Source organism: Alligator mississippiensis, chromosome 11 (genome assembly GCF_030867095.1).
Source record: "Alligator mississippiensis isolate rAllMis1 chromosome 11, rAllMis1, whole genome shotgun sequence".
Lineage (NCBI taxonomy): Eukaryota > Metazoa > Chordata > Crocodylia > Alligatoridae > Alligator > Alligator mississippiensis.
The window spans coordinates 6,876,682-6,892,563 of NC_081834.1; the positions used below are offsets into that span (position 1 = coordinate 6,876,682).

General features: G+C 47.6%; 1 protein-coding gene and 1 long non-coding RNA gene across 2 annotated transcripts in view; one reads left to right on the forward strand and one right to left on the reverse strand.

The window, feature by feature from the left end:
* Positions 1 to 1,443: 1,443 nt before the first annotated feature.
* On the reverse strand, positions 1,444 to 3,638 carry LOC109280687 (uncharacterized). Its single transcript, XR_002087098.2, has 2 exons — positions 3,096 to 3,638; positions 1,444 to 3,003 (listed from the first exon to the last, which is right to left on the reverse strand). It is a non-coding gene; the product is annotated as an uncharacterized LOC109280687 (long non-coding RNA).
* Positions 3,639 to 4,426: 788 nt separating this feature from the next.
* Positions 4,427 to 15,882, forward strand: part of CHSY1 (chondroitin sulfate synthase 1) — a 95,856-nt gene continuing 84,400 nt past the window's right edge. The window contains exon 1 of the mRNA XM_006269816.3: positions 4,427 to 4,797. Within this exon, the coding sequence (XP_006269878.2) occupies positions 4,496 to 4,797 (302 nt within the window). The 5' untranslated portion in view covers positions 4,427 to 4,495. The remainder of the gene's footprint in view (positions 4,798 to 15,882) is intronic.

Below are 15,882 nucleotides of genomic sequence, written 5' to 3' on the forward strand. Positions count from 1 at the left end.
TCTCTATGGGAAGAAGCCAACTGAAAGCTCTTCAGCCCCAGCCCTTTTTTATTGCCTTTAAAACCACAGTTGCTCTGCCTTTTCCTGTCAGAAGATTCTTGTAATGCAATGGCATGATGTCTTTCCCCTTGAATCAGGAGATTTTTAAGGCTTATTTGGAACCTGTTGAAAATGATCCTGCCATTTTTATATATATATAGACAGAGCTGCCACATCTCATTCATCCTGAAGGAAGTTTCCCTTGTTTCGAGTTCATTTTAAGATGCCGTTTTAAAATATCTCTTTGAAAGGATTTTGCCACGTTTTTTAGAATCTGATGATGCAGTCCTTACTCGGGCCAAAACAGGAAAGGGAAAAAACCCTGACTTCAATAATGTCCTTTAAAGAAACATTTAACTTCTATTAACTGCGTACGTGATGAGGCAAGGATTTCTTAGGGTGGTATCTTTGATTGGACCAGCTGCATCCTTGGGATAGAGTTAGGTTTTCAAATGCGAGGGATTCTTCAAGTCTGAGGAGTAAAAGCTTTTATTCCACAGACCCGAAGAAGAATGTCGTGCGTTTGAATATTTGTCTAACTCTATCCCAAGGATGCAGTTTGTCCAATAAAATACATCACCCTAAAGAAATCCTTACCTCTTGCATCATTCCCAACCATCACAGCCACAACATCACCCTGACACTACTGGTATGTTGTCGGCAGTCCCTTGATTCAAAGATGATCTCTACCACGGGGCTCGCTGATCGGTCTTAAGGTGAGCAAGATGACCAGTGGGCTACCATCGCCTGTGTGCATATTTATGGATGGAGACTGCTGGATTCACTAGTCCTGTCTTCATCACCACTGGTGCATCGCCGCAGGGCTTTTGGAGATTGGCACAGGAGAGCGTGTTGTTTCCCATGGTAGAAGCCTGCATGTGACTTTTCACATGAGGAAGCCGGTGCATGGAAATGGCAACCACATGATCTTGACAAGGTGGAGATCTGGGCTCAGTAGGAAGAACCCTAGATAACAGGAGACCATCTTGCTGCAGCCTTCTTCTGTCCTTGCAGCCCCTGAGATTCTGACATCTTCTACCTGATCTACCATTGAGAACTTGGCGTTGGACCATGATTTGTATGGAACCTCCCCTCAGGCCTGTTTGCCATGGGTCACCTTTCCAGGAGTGTGAGACTGGGCAACATAGGACTAAAGATCACTGGGACATGTGAGCCTCTTCACCACTACATGGTCTTGGTCCCTGGAGAAGACCACTTTTAACTATGTAGACATTTCATGAACCTGGACCAGCACAGCTTGAGAGTCTTTTCTAGTGCTCTGCTAGACTCTGGACAAAGACATCAAAGCTTTTCAGGCAAAGAGGTGCCATGATGTAGTTTGACTTCTTGTTGGGACCAGTCCTCCACTGAAAATGCAAAATGGTACAAATCCTGCAACACAAGTGTACAAAGGCATTGACATGTTGGGGTTTTATTGTTGCCAGTTGGAAATAAAATGAGAGTATAGCAGACACAAAACGTATCATTGGAATTGATTGTGTCCCCAGGTCATTGCATTAGAGATGAGTTTTGGTGCAGCCTGGGTCACGTTCCATATCCCTTGAATCTCCAGGCAGCAACTGCTCTGGCGCTGGTGGTGTTCACTCAGAAAATCTGGTGACCTGTCCAGAAGAGTCTTTCCTTTTCCTTTGAACAATTTGCTGCTTTGCTCTTTTGAACAGGTCCCTTGAACAGAAGTTAGTTTTCCCTTGGCCCACTGTAAAGGGCCTCTACAAGGCAGTTGCTGTACCAGGTGTCCTGCTCACATCTTGCAGGGCAGAAAAGACCAACTGCTCTATAGAGAGAGCAAATCAGGCCTGCGGAGCTGTCTGCTTTTATTCTAGTGCCCACTGAGGGATTCCTACTGACTTCTGAACCAGTACCCCCTGGCCCTGACCCTCCTTCTCCTGTCTGAGGCTTGAGCCATTGCAAGAAAGCAACAGATAGACTATCGCTCGCTTTTTCCTGCCCTCTTCTTGCTTGCTTTTTCTATCTAATGGTTGTAATTCTTCTCTTTCCTCCGATTTACTTTCTCTTCCTTTCAGCACCAGCCTGAAGTGTTCCTCTCCCTCTCCCCTCCCATAGCAGCTTTCTCTTTGTCTTCCCCCAACATGCACACTGCAGTGCTAAACATGTAAACTGTTGCAACAGCCTAATTGCATTGTCTGCATGAATCGACTTAGCCCAAAGGGAGACTTTTCCCTTCTCCTCCGTCCTTTTGATCATTCTGTTCCTCTCATTTTTGCCCTGGCTTTCTACTCGTGTCTCTCAATTTGAGTTTGTTTCAAAGTCTTTGTCATTGTGACTTGTGTCCTGGCATGCTGTAGTAGCATGTGTGCAGGTGCTAAAGAGCACTTCAGATGGCAAAAGCCTCGAGTGATGCCATATCTAGCAACTGGGGGGAAAAAAGGTGCATTAAACTGGCAGCAAACATTTTTCTCAATAGCTAACTCCTTTACATTCAAAATCTATCCAAAAAACAGTAATGTCACAATGCAACATGCACTCAGATTGCATTTGTCTAAGGCGTGTCTTATCATTGTCAATGTTTAGCTTTTTATGATCCAGTTTTATTTGACAGTAAGCTGCTGTATGCAGGGAAGCACGGCCTTTTTCTTCCTTCACCCAGATTTATGCACTTTTCCTTTGGTGCCATTTAATGAACACCCCCTTAATGGCACTCCACTAGACTGGTGTTGTACAGCTTTTTTTTTCCTCCTTATCTCCATACCAATTAGTAGAGAGCCATTTGGGGTAATTAAGAGAAATTAAATGGGTAAATATGTTCTCTCCATCTTTCTTCTTGGCTTCCACTTTATGCTTTCCTTTTGGCCTCAGGCTGTGACATCCAAGGAGCAGGCCCTCTTGCTGAATGCGTGGAAGTTGCCTAGTATGGTATGGGCGGCACCACAGAGCATTACACAGAACAGCAGCGGCAAAAACTGGCATTCAACAATGTGAAAACTGTACAGGAAATGAACAAAACCACACGCTGATATGTACAGGGCCAGCGGGTTGCACCAGATATGGTGTAAAAGGAAAGAGGAAAGCCGTACCATTTCTTTAAAGCAGGGCGTATTTTGGGACTAGCTGTCTGCTCCAGGAGGAGGGACGCCTGCCGAGGGAAAACGTGGGTAGTAGGTGGGACGCCGGTGAAGAAAAAGATGAGCCCCACTGCAACGAACTGCGCCAGCGCCTCCTGCCCACGAGTTACGTGTTCACGTCTCTGCCCACCATGGTGCGAATGGGCCCCGCTCCCTCCATGCGGCTTAGTGAGCGCAGCGGAAAGTGAGCCGGCAGGTGGGCTGGGCCAGGTGCCACTGGGCAGCTGTGCCCCTGGTATCGGTACTACCCCGTGACCCCTGCCCGTGGGAAGCCTTTCCCTTCCCCCCCCACGGGAAGCAGAGCTGGCCCTTGGCCCCCTGTGGCATAGCACCGCCGTGGGCCCGGCCTTCCTCCACCCCCGCTGGAAAACACGCTCTGGTTGTCAGCCCGGCACGGAAAGGGCAGCAGCGGTCTGCCCCACGCATGGGGCAAGGCGGGAATCCCGGCTCCCCGACCCCTGCAGGGCACAAAACCACCTTAGACCACCCCCCAAAACATCCCCAGGCCAGACCCCTCTGCCCCTCCCCCCCAGGCCCTGCACCAGCCACATCCATCCCCCCCTCCCCCAGGCCAGACCCCACTCCTTACCTCCCTCCCCTCCCAGCCCCCCCCCCGACCCCCACTCCTTACCTCCCTCCCCTCCCAGCCCCCCCCCCCCACCCCCACTCCTTACCTCCCTCCCCCCTCCCAGACCCCCACCTGGACCCCACTCCTTACCTCCCTTCCCCCTCCCCACGCCCACTCCTTACCTCCCCCCCTCCCCCCACCTAGACGCCACTCCTTACCTCCCTTCCCAGACCCCCTCCCCTCTAGACCCCCCGCTTGTCCCCCTCCCCCCGAATTGTCCCCGTCCTTGCCCCCTCCCCCCTCGTCCCCCTCCTGCATCCCCGCCCCCTCCCTTTGTCTCTCCCCCCCCGCAGCCACGTGAAGCGGTTCCGTCCCCGCGGAGCCAATGGGGGCGGGCGGACGGCGGGCGAGAGGGGCCAAAGGCAGCGGCTGCGCGGGGCGGGCGGGCAGCGGCTGCCTCTCGCCTCCCCTCCCCTCCCCCCTCCCGGGCCGGGTCTGGCCGAGCCGGGGATGGGCCGGGGCCGGGCGGGGCCCGGGGGCAGCGCGTAGCGGGCCGGGTCGGGGCCGGGCCGGGCCGGGCCGCACTCCACAGCGCCCGCCCATGGCGGCGGGGGGCCCGGCGGGGCGAGCCGGCCAGCGCGGGGCGGGCTGCTGAGGGGGCAGGAGCCGCGGGGGAGCGGTGCCGGGGGCAGGGGCAGGGGTGCGGGGTCGCGGGGCAGGGTGTGGGCGCTCCGGGGCGGGGGCCGCCTGCCGGGGTGCCCCGGGCCCGGCGCGGCCGTGGGGAATGGCCGGCAGAAGCCGGCGGTCCTGGCTGAGCGTGCTGCTGGGGCTGGTGCTGGGCTTCGTCCTGGCCTCGCGCCTCATCCTGCCCCGCGCCTCCGAGCTGAAGAAAGCGGGGCACCGGCGCCAGGCCAGCCCCGAGGGCTGCGGGGGGCGGCTGCGCGGGGACCCCCGCTCCGCGCTGCTGTGGCGCCGCGACCCCGCCGCGCCCCCCCGGGACGACGTCCCGCCCGCCGACAGCTTCCTCTTCGTGGGGGTCATGACCGCCCAGAAATACCTGCAGAGCCGGGCCGTGGCGGCCCACAGGTGAGTGCCCGCGGCCCCGGCCCCGTGCCCGCCAGCCGCGTCTGTCCAGCGTGGGCGTGTGCGTGCACGGCCGTGCTTTCTGTCCCTGCTGTCCGTGCACGTGTGGCTTCCCACCGGCTAGGTGGAGAAAGTCACGGTGGCTTTGTCGGGGCTTTGTTCTCTTCCCCCGAACCCGCCCCGGGGGGCTCGCTCCGGACCCGCTGCCTGGGGAGCTGCTGACAGCTGCCCCGCCAGCGTTTCCAGGCTCCTCCGCCCGTGCCTGAAAACGCTCTCAACGGTGCCGCTACCTGCCCCTGCCCCTAAGACGCCAATAAAAAGGGCTTACAAAAGGCGCCTCTGTATAGACCTTCCTGCGAGAGACACTGGAGCGAGTCTCGATAGGCCACACAAAGATCTGCTCTTCGCAGAGCTCACGGTCTGGTTCAGGAACGGCTCGGTCGTAAAGGGACACCTGAAACCACCTTGTTTTCAGACCGCCGGTTAGAAGCAGTTTCAGGTTCTTCTAATCACATTTTCCTATCCTTAAAATAGTTCCTCCCCCCCCCCGGCTGCCGTCTGAGAGATGCACGCAGAGAGCGGGCAAGTCTGCCCTGCCCGCGTCTGCTGTAGTCGGTCTCGCTCGCTCCCCAAGTAGAGTTAAATGGACAAAGGAAATTTGCGACTGGCTGTAACGTACTCCAGGGCTTGGTGCTGTCTGCATCCATGTTAGGTGAATATATTCAGGCTGAGCCCCCTGCCCCGCTCCCCAGAGGGGGTAGCAGAATAAACCGTCTTGCTTGAGAGAAACCCAGAACAAAATTGAGGGCTGCTTTGCATGTCTGCAGATTTTTCTGATTTTCATTAGGGAGCTTTTACCTCTGCTTTTCCTTGGTTCTCGTTTATTAACCTTCTTCACCAAGCAGAGTGTCTAAAACAAGGAACCGTTCATCTCAAATGTAAACCACCTCTCTTGACGTGTGAAACTGTTACCAGTGAAGGCTGTTGACAGTGATTGGGTTGCGACAAATATATGTGTGCTCAAGCCTGTTTGCTTGCACTTTGCTTTGGACTGGGACATGGCAGTAAATGCCCTTCTGTGTGTTCAGCTGATGCCCCCTTCTTTCTTCCACTGAACGATGCCTTTTGTCATAGCTTTTGGAAGAGACGCATTTAGTGAAAACAAGCTGGTTTATTCTATAGTTTGGGAACCTTTGCATGAAGCTGATTTTGAAAGACTTGGCTCTAATATCAGGTAGGAAGTGACTAGCCTGAAGAACAAGGCTGTGGGGCTCATTAGGTTTTGTCACCGGTCTTAAATTCCCACCGTCACCAATATTGCCAGGGCCCTGTTGTCACTATTATAATCTATTCACGTTTAAACAATGCATGTTTCCCCCTGATAAATCCTACACGCCTCGTTCAAGGGACATGAGGGCTAGGTTACGGCTTGAAGTGCAGTCGTTCCTAGCACTTGAAATGTTTTCATGAAAACAGAAGCAAAGGCAGCTGTGTTGGGTTTTTTATAAACGTTCCCATTGGTGTGCCTACTCTGAATGTTGCATCATGTTGGGGCAGAGGATTTCATGACAGGACCTTATCAGGTCAAGTCAGTCCTGAGGCCGCTGCAACCGTTGGGGCACTTGACATGCTGTAACACCCTCCCTGGTGAGGTTAGTTGAGTTGCTTTGCATCGTCGGTGATTCTTTGGGCAGGGTGACCTGGAGGCGCCCATCTCCTCTCCAGGTATGGGTGGCCATTGGCTCGCAGGGAACTCATCTGCCCTTTGAGGGGTCTTGTTTTTAGTCTTGCTGGGTGTCCGTGCACCTTCCTCACCCAGGCTAGCCCACTAAACTGGGGGTACCACTTTACAGTTTCTGACACCCCGACTGTGGAACAGGCTGTATTAATTTACATCGTACCAGATGTCAGGCCAGATCTCTCTTGGTCAGCTAAGTGAGGACCTCATAGTCCAGCAGAAAAAAAATGATTTTGAGACTGCCACTGCATCCACTTAGCCAGGAAGAAAGGGGGTGCCCATCTTGATTGTTAGTATCAAGAAGGGGATTTGATCAGACGCAAGAAGTAAAATTAACCCTTCTCCATTGGACCTGTCAGTCAGCTGGGACAAAGCAAGCAAAAAGCACAACTGGTGAGCACTAACCAAGATGAATCACCTTCACTCTTGGTAAGTGCTGGTGAGATGAACAGGGGAAGAAGATTGGGGCTGCTGTTGTTCTAGGTACTCTACAGACATGAAGTAGCTCCACTCTGTAACTAGAGCTACTACATGCTGTGCTAATGCAACCAATAACGGGATCATGGTAATGCAGCTTTCATCATCCACCCCTCTCCCCATCGGAGCAGTAATCCCTCTAGTAAGAGTAAGGCTTTTGGTTCTGGAGCAAGATCTTCTGCTATCGATGTGTCCTATGCAAATAGTGTTGAGTATTTTAGCCTTAGCTCAAAGGCCTGGATTGGGAGTCGTGCTCAAAGGCACACTTTTCAGAAACTCCAGATTTCCTAAGTTAAGACCTAGCAATTTAGCTTGGATACTTTTTGTATAGATTTCCATGGTGCTACACCCTATCCAACAAGCCAGCAGGAATTCTCTTACAGAAGTTTCTTGAACAAAAAGCAGGTAACAACAATTTGGTTTAGTTCAGTGCTTTTCAGCCAGTGGTCCATGGACCTTTGGGGGCCTGCAGACTGTCTAAGGGGTCTATAAAAGATGACTATGATCCATTGTGACTGTGAGTATCCACATACTTTTAATTCAAAGGGGTCCACACCTCCATCTGACATTTTCCAAGGGGGTCCACACCTCCCTTTGGAATTGTTTAGGGGTCCACAAATGAAAAAGGTTGAAAACCACTGGTCTACTTGAGCCTTAGGAACAGTGTAGCAAAACTAAGCAATTGGAAGTGTTTCACTGTTAACAGAAATGGAAGCATCTGATTATAATGGCATATAATGTCTTAAAATGGAAGGGGAGGTTTAAAAGAGAGAATCTAAAATAATCTTCCATGTCATACAGCTTAATTATAAGTTTTAATCAAATTAAATAAGGGGCTAACAGTAGACTTGTAATTAAATTTAAACAGGCTGGTTGAAGCCCTGGAAGGAAAAGAAGAGAGAAAATCTGTCTCATTAGGCTTAAACTGATACTTTCAGAATAGAATGGGGAAAATATTTTGAAGTGCCAAACTTGTGCAGTCTATGAAGCAAAGACTTGCATGGAGAAACCTCATCTGTGTTTTAATACTGCTGAGTGGCTTCCAATACAAACACGTTTTGGGTCAAACCCCATTGGGGTGAGTGGGGGGAGGTCATGAGATTTCCAGGGAAGGTGTTTGAGGACACGTGTTGCTGTAAACATCACTTATTCTTTCTACTAATTGCTCTTGTCAGCTTCTGCATTCGTTACACTTTGTACGATGCGTGTATTGTCTATTAACTTCTGTGGGGTTATATATCGTAGTTGCACTGATGGATCTAGGTTCATAGTGCAAACATGGGAGACAGAAAATATGGTTTAAAAAAAAATCTAATAAATGTATAAGGAAGGAAAATGTCTGGAAGGGAGAAATGGATAATCCGGAACAGAGGATGAATAAATACAATAAAATAAAATAAATGACTGTAGAAATAAAGCAAGCACACCAAAGGGACAAGATCTGAGAGCTGTTATCAGTTGTGGAAAACCTAAATGCATTCTTCATTTTCTTGTTTCTTTTACAAACAAGATGTGTCAGTTGCAGGAATACATTTTCCTGGGAGAAAAAGAAATCTTAAATGGCATACGATTGTCACAGAGCATTCAACTACGTAATCGGGATGATTAAATTGACAAAAGCATCATGGTTAGATGGAGCAAGGAGAATGGGCAGCTTGTGGGAGATGCTGGAGATGGCAGGACTGGAGTTGTCAAGGTCTGTTAACATACTTGCTATAATTGAGAGAGGAGCCAAGGGCATAGAAATACAGGATCTTCCAAAACCTTTTAGCCGTATAGGTTCATTTGAGGAGGGGGCCATAAATCCTTAGCCAGCAGGGACCAGATGGAACAGAACAGATGTTTGCTGCACCTTTCTGCTGTTACACCATTTATGGTGTAGGAAAGGTCCAAGCAGAAGGCACTTCTTTCTGGTAAAATACATGCTATGGTGGAATATGGGCTTGGTTCCCTTCAGGAAAGCACTAATGCTCTAAATAATTCTCTGGACTGTGTTTTCCAGCTAACAAACAGATTAGCTGAATTTTGCCTTGAAGAAGACTGCTGAAATGCACCCCTGGAAACTGTTATGATCCCCGCTGGCATATCTGTAAATTGAATTCAGAAAAAAGGGTACAGGGAGCAATGAACACAAGCACAAAGCCAAGAGAATGGTTATAAAGACCATAAAGACCTGCGAGTGGAAGGAAGCTATTGTGAAAGGACTATAGAAGGAGAAAACTTAATCCGGTAGCCTCCTAGCAGACTCCAGAGTCTCCTGTTAAGGGCAGAAAAACCTGGATGCCATTGTCTTGTAAATGGAGCAGCAACACCAGTCCACATGCTGTTTGCTGGACCGACTCCTTTACTTCGCCCATCGTTTATACAGCCGAGGAACTTGCAGAGGTCTAACGCAATGGATGGCAGGAGAAGCTGAACCTGCAGCCAAGTTGTTCAGATAGTTCAGTAAATAGAAGCTAGAAACTGTTCTGCAACAGATCATGAGAGGCTGTTTTGACCATGGATCACATTATATCATACCTGTGTTTTTATGCTGAAATGTGCATCTTTTTGCAGAACGTCCTAGCGTAAGGCACTCTTTCCAAAGACTGCCCTCTGCACACTTTGTCATGCTGCTCACACTATCGTAGAGGAAGTAGATTGTCGAGCAAGCTAAAAACCTGAGCACTTAGAGAAGGTTAAGCAAAAGTCAGCCAGAAGGGCTTGAGGTGTATGGCAGTTCATATTCTCTGCCTGAGCCCACGGCTGGCCACTCTGGGACTATAATATGAAACACATTTTTATCCCAGTTCTGTATTAAACACAGGCTCTGGGATCTAGCCTGTTGGCTGATATCCCTCCTGTTTGGTCCTTTCAGGTTAGCGAGCTGATGCGGGTTGTGGAGTGCGCACTTACGTTTGGAGAAAAGTGCTATTTGCTTCCACTTCAGGCCAGGTAAAGTGAACCAGACCCCCTGGCAGTGAACACCTTTGGACATGTTTTAGTCGAAAGCACTTGGAATATGAAATAAATTACCAGTATAACCATACAAGTTCTTTTAATGGTCTGGCCCCATACGGTGGTACAGGCATGAAACTTGGAAAAACCTGAATATTTGTGACCCAAAAAACATGCTATGTACTTTACAGAACCAGTTATATAAAGGGTGGTTGCTCCCACTTTCTTTCTGGGTTCAAGAGGAGCTTTAGGCACTGATGCAGCAAAGCTGTTGGGAGTAGTAGTTGCTATGAATGTATATTGCTTTTAGGTTTTTATAGCATGTGGCTGTGCTGGGTATAGGGGTGGGATTTATTTCCAGGTGCAAAATAAGAGGCTGAACTTCAGGCCTTCCGGAAAGGAGAGCACAGTCTGGCAGTTCTTTGCTTTGGGATAGGAGACTTTTGAGGAGGACTCCAGGCTTTTGGGGTTGTCTTTTTGCAGGACCGCTAGGATGCTAACTTTTCAAAAGTAACTTGCCATGAAGACAAAGGCTCTGTAATGCAGGTGAAAAAGAAAAACCTGCAGCATCCTTATAGACTCGGCAGTGTTATGCTGGCCAGCACTATGGACGAAAGGCACTTGGGGGTCATCATTGACCACAAGATGAACATGAGCCTTCAATGTGATGCTGCGGCTAGTAAAGCAAGCAAAACACCGTTTGCATCCATACATGCTTCTCAAGCAAATCCCAGGACGTCATTCTCCCCTTGTACTCGGCCTTGGTGAGACCGCAGCTAGAGTACTGCATCCAGTTTTGGGTCTCACAATTCAAAAAGGATGTGGAGAAGCTTGAGAGAGTGCAGAGAAGAGCCACGTGCATGATCAGAGGTCAGGAAAGCAAACCTTTTGACAAGAGGCTGAGAGCCATGGGACTCTTCAGCCTGGAAAAGCTCAGGCTCAGGGGTGATCTGGTGGCTGCCTATAAGTTTATCAGGGGTGCTTACCAGGATCTGGGGGAATGCTTGTTCACCAGAGTGCCCCAAGGGATGACAAGGTTGAATGGTCACAAACTCCTCCATGACCATTTCAGGCTGGACATAAGGAAGAACTTTACTGTCCGAGCCCCCAAGGTCTGGAATAGACTGCCATCGGAGGTGGTTCAAGCACCTACTCTGAACGCCTTCAAAAGACATCTGGATGTTTATCTCATTGGGATCCTATGACCCCTGCTGAATTCCTGCCCCTGGGGCGGGGGGCTGGACTTCATGATCTTCTGAGGTCCCTTCCAGCCCTAATGTCTGTGAATGTATGAAGGTGTTAACTGGTAAGAAAGAAGACAGTTGAATGTGGTGATGTTATAAGATAGCTTATCAGTACCAGATGGTATGAAATTCTCTGGTGCATGAGAGGATCAAGGATTCTTTTTCCTTTCACCCTCGGCACTTGTGACTCTCAGAAATTTGAAGATCCTTCTGTTTTGTTCAGCTGCTTATTCCTCAAACCCTCAGTAGCAGACATGGCTCTGGTACAAACATTGCTTTGTGCGCATGACTTTCATAGCGGAGTTAACTGATTGCCTCCATCTCTAGTGAGTGCTCACTGGAGATACCTAACCCATGATTTAGAAGCACAGTTGCTCAAAACTAGCCTTAATTCAAGGCAGACTTTAGCTGAACTGTGCATTCAAGAAATAGCTCCTCCAGCTCCATTATCTTGCCGAGGCATTCACAAATTGTGTTGTTCCCTGCAGCATAATTATACAAGATGAGTGTTTCTGAAAACTAAATGGCTTCCTTGGTCTCCTCCCAGGGAGGTACCCAGCCCACTCATGCAAAAAAGGGAATATATATTTTTTTAATCCTCTCTAATTTGGGACTCCACAAAGGCAGAACTGTCTGTATAATGCTCCAGATGGCTTTATTTTGCTCTGTCTTCCTTGCTGATAACAAAGCACGGTAATACGAGTAACAACTGTTTGGGAAACTGAAGATAAGGGCAAAAAGTCCAGATGTAGGCTTCAAGCGAAGTGCCAAGTAGCACTTTCTTTTCCTGCACAAATAGTTAACGATAACATTGTTACCTCTGTTACTTGTCACTTCCTGGGAAGTCTTGAATATCTGGTTATAGTCACTGTCCACTTTTTAGCCCTATCTTTGTAGGTGGAGTTTGTCCCACAAAAGATAGCAGGGATGCGATGCGCATAGATTTGACTATAACATTTATGCAACTCCTTGCATGCAGTCAGCTTTGCTGGTGCTGTGACTGGCTCATGATTGACAGTATGTGCATAGGGATGTGTGGAAAAAATATACAATTAACTGATGAACCTACAATGCACTTTTAAAACCAAGATGCTCGGGCTACCATTGCCCAACTTTTTTGTTTCAACTTTGCTTTAATTCTGTTGGTGACACCTGCTGTTTGGTGGCAATTGTGCGTCTGGCACCCAGAGAGAAACCAGAGCATGCAGTTCAATGCGCTGGGCCTGAAGAAGGCAAAACTTACTCTTCAAATCCTAAATCCTGCAAGTACTCCCATTTTTTTTAAGTCAGTGCGGAAGCAGTGCTCATGTGAGAAGGGGTTACTGGACTGACCTCTGTTAGCTGCTTGTTTGTTAATAATGATCTTCAGTAGACACAAGTGCTTTCAGTAGCTGGTATGTCTCTGGGCATTGTTGTACATTGGAGCCCAGAGCTGGCTGAAGCCTCTAGGAATGGCTGCAGTATAAATAATCTCTAACCCTGAATGCAGCTTTGTGGTGTGGAAATGCTGTGCTACACTGGTACTCCCCAGTCATGCTCATTTAGTTAGGAGTGTGTGGGAGAGGGCAGGGTCTGGGGGTTTTCCTGTGATATCCTGGTTGCCTTTTGTTACCAGAATGAATAACCAGTTCTGCAAAAATGGTAAGCAGTTCTTGCTTATGTAAGTAGTGAAACCAAAATATACAGGAGTTGGGCAGACAGTGTCTACTCCAGGGGCAGGCAAAATGCAGCCCACGGGCTGGATGCAGCCCGCCAGGCCATTCTATCTGGCTCACGGGGCCCCTAAAAAGTTTAGAAAATTAATATTTATCTGCCTCTGGCTGCCTGTCATGCGGACCTCGATGGCTTCCCAAAACTCAGTAAGCGGCCCAAAATAATTGCCCACTCCTGGTCTACTCACATGGCATGAAGAGCCGGTGAAGGAGTAAAGCCTTGTGACTGAAGCCAGAATGTCACTTCTAACGGATTATCATCAAGCAAGTCCGCCCCTGAAGTCTCAGCTCAGTTGACTGGAAATGTGGTTATGAAACTGCTGACCTTGGGTTATTCACATGTGATTAGAAGCTGATTCTTCAGTGAATCCAAATTAAAACATGGAGTTGTTTGTGTGAAAATTCAGTCCTCCATAGTTTTTACTCTTACTTCTGTTGATTTAGATAAGTCTGTCAACTGCTGGCTGTGATTCAACTTTTCAGTGCAGGTTTCTGCCTCTTTCCGCACCCCCCCATATGTAAAAAATATATATCTTCCACTTATCCACTTATTAAGATAGAAGTTATGTGAGACCTGAGTTGTGTCTATTATGTCACCAGCTATTAATTCTGACATAGGCAGTGAATGTGGAGTATTTCCAGAGATTATTTTTGGAAAAACTCTTTTTGCATTGATAGGGACTTAAATGTGTTTTTGAGTAAAGGTCAAAAAGGTTAGTCATATAGCAGGGGTCTAAAGTACACTGGAAGCCAATCTCTTTGAGTTTGATCAAGCCTTGTCTTAGGAATTTAATTGATGTACGAAATGAAGGAGAGATACTTGATCAGATTTCACCACAAGCGAGTAGGACAAATTCCAGTGTCTGGGACAAATTCTCATTCGAATCATGGCTTCCAAGCCATAAGTGTTGTCTCGTCAGAAAATATTATCAAAGGCCATTTATTGTACTGCATGCATTGTGTTTCTCTTGAAATCATGAATAATGCAACATGTACAACTGTATCATGTAGAGGGTTTGTTTTTGTTTTTTTTTTTTTTCTTCACATAGCCAGAGCATGTTGCCCACAATTCGTCTAAGGCTGCACACATTACTGTTGTTCTTTGGTTACCACTGCCTGCTCATGCATCTCCTGACCTTTCAGGGCTACATGTCACTGGTTTAAACTAAAATAGCTTCAGGCCACTAAAATCTGAACATCAGAAGCCACATCCATCTAGAGTCTTACTGATATCTGTGGCTGTTAGTCCATCTCCACTGAGCTGAAACCAGTTCCCGTCAGTATTTATCAAGGTGCTGATTTAAAAACAAAAAAGCTGAATTTTAAGGTGGAGAGCACTTTTAAACGCAATAAATTCCTGCAGCTATGCTATTTCTTTTACCAACTACAGCATATCAGCTAGGAGCTATATACACAGAGGAGTCTCTAGTGTAAAAGCAGCCTTGGGAAGAGATGACAGCGGAGGCTTTTGAGAATTGAGTTTTTCAGCACTTATTTCCCCCCCCCCCCCCCCCCCCCCCCCCCCCATTTTCTAGCTAAATTTTCAAAGTGTCAAAATAAGACTTTTGATCAGCTGTCAGTTGGAAGGCTGCTGCATTTGGCAAATGAATTTTTAAGCTTATAGTAGATATTGTCCATATAAACCACCAGGAATTAGCATGAGAAAAGATGGGTGTTTCATTCAAAACAGAACAAAGACCCATGTCCTGGGTGTGGCTAGGAGTGAACAAAGAAATGTAGTGAAGGCTAAAGGTGTGGATGTGTCTGTCTCTTTTAAAACAGTTTGGTTTCCGGGCTGCAGCAGGACAGAGTTTTTATAAGCAATTGTATTGCTCGTTAACTGCATCACTGATGACTAAAAAGCCCGACTCGCCTCTGATCATGGTCAGCAGTTTTGTCCATAGACTTCACCAGGTATTGAGAAACTTAGTAATTCAGGGCCTGCGCTAAGACGCATTAGATATTTCAGTACTAAACTCGAATGGTAAAGGTGCATGGTCTTTAAAAGGATTGGTTTTATTTATTTCCAACTTGGCATATAGCAGTTTCATAGTTCTGTCTGTTCACTTTACAACTGCGCAAGTCTTTGGGTAATCAGCATTAAAATAACATTGTAAGTTTTCTAAATGGAACTTCTGGTTTAATTCCTAGGAACATTTTTAAATAGACGGTCTCATACTGGCTCACTTTGTAGATTTTAAGATGGCTTATATGGCCCAATCATATCTGACTCTATTTTTGGTCTGAAAATTATGGTTAGAAACACCTGGTATAAATAGCAATGATACATTTAAGGAACACTATTCTTTTTCACACCTCAGGAATGTTTTTGCATCAGATTCTGAATGCAGATTACATTCTGAACAAAGCTACCAAACATAACTAGAAAATACTCTACTTTATATAGGAGAAGGAAAAACCTCTCCAGTTGCCGATTTTTATTTTTTTATTTTTTTTTTTTTTAAGGTATTTTCCACATCTTCCTACATCGAATACACACTCTGTCCTTCTTGTCGGTAGAAATTGGAGAAAACAATAGTTAGTAGTGTAAACTTCATCAGATTGGGAGTAAGAGTGCAAACTTTTAATATCTATGTAATTTAGAATTGTCCCTGGAGAGACGATGTTTTCTCGAGTCTGACTTAATGGACTCATTCTACACCTCTTCCAAGTGGTATAACGCGGCCAGCTTCCCATGTCCATCTGGGGCAGGCAGGTTTTGCCAAAGGGCATAAAACAGATGCTGTGTCTTTAGGGCCCTTGTTTGTGTTAAGCAGCATAAAAATTCTCCTGGCTATAAGAGCGGCTTTGATTGCATAGGCCATGCCTCTTGCTGGGCTCGCTTCCTCCATCTCTGTGCCCTCTCTTAAACTTCCTCTTACGTTTGGAGCAGCTCTCCCCATCTTGCCTGCTGGGGTGCATCCCTCTGTAACCCCCCCCTGCATTAGGAGAGCAAGGAGCTGTCCTCTTTGCAGGTAGC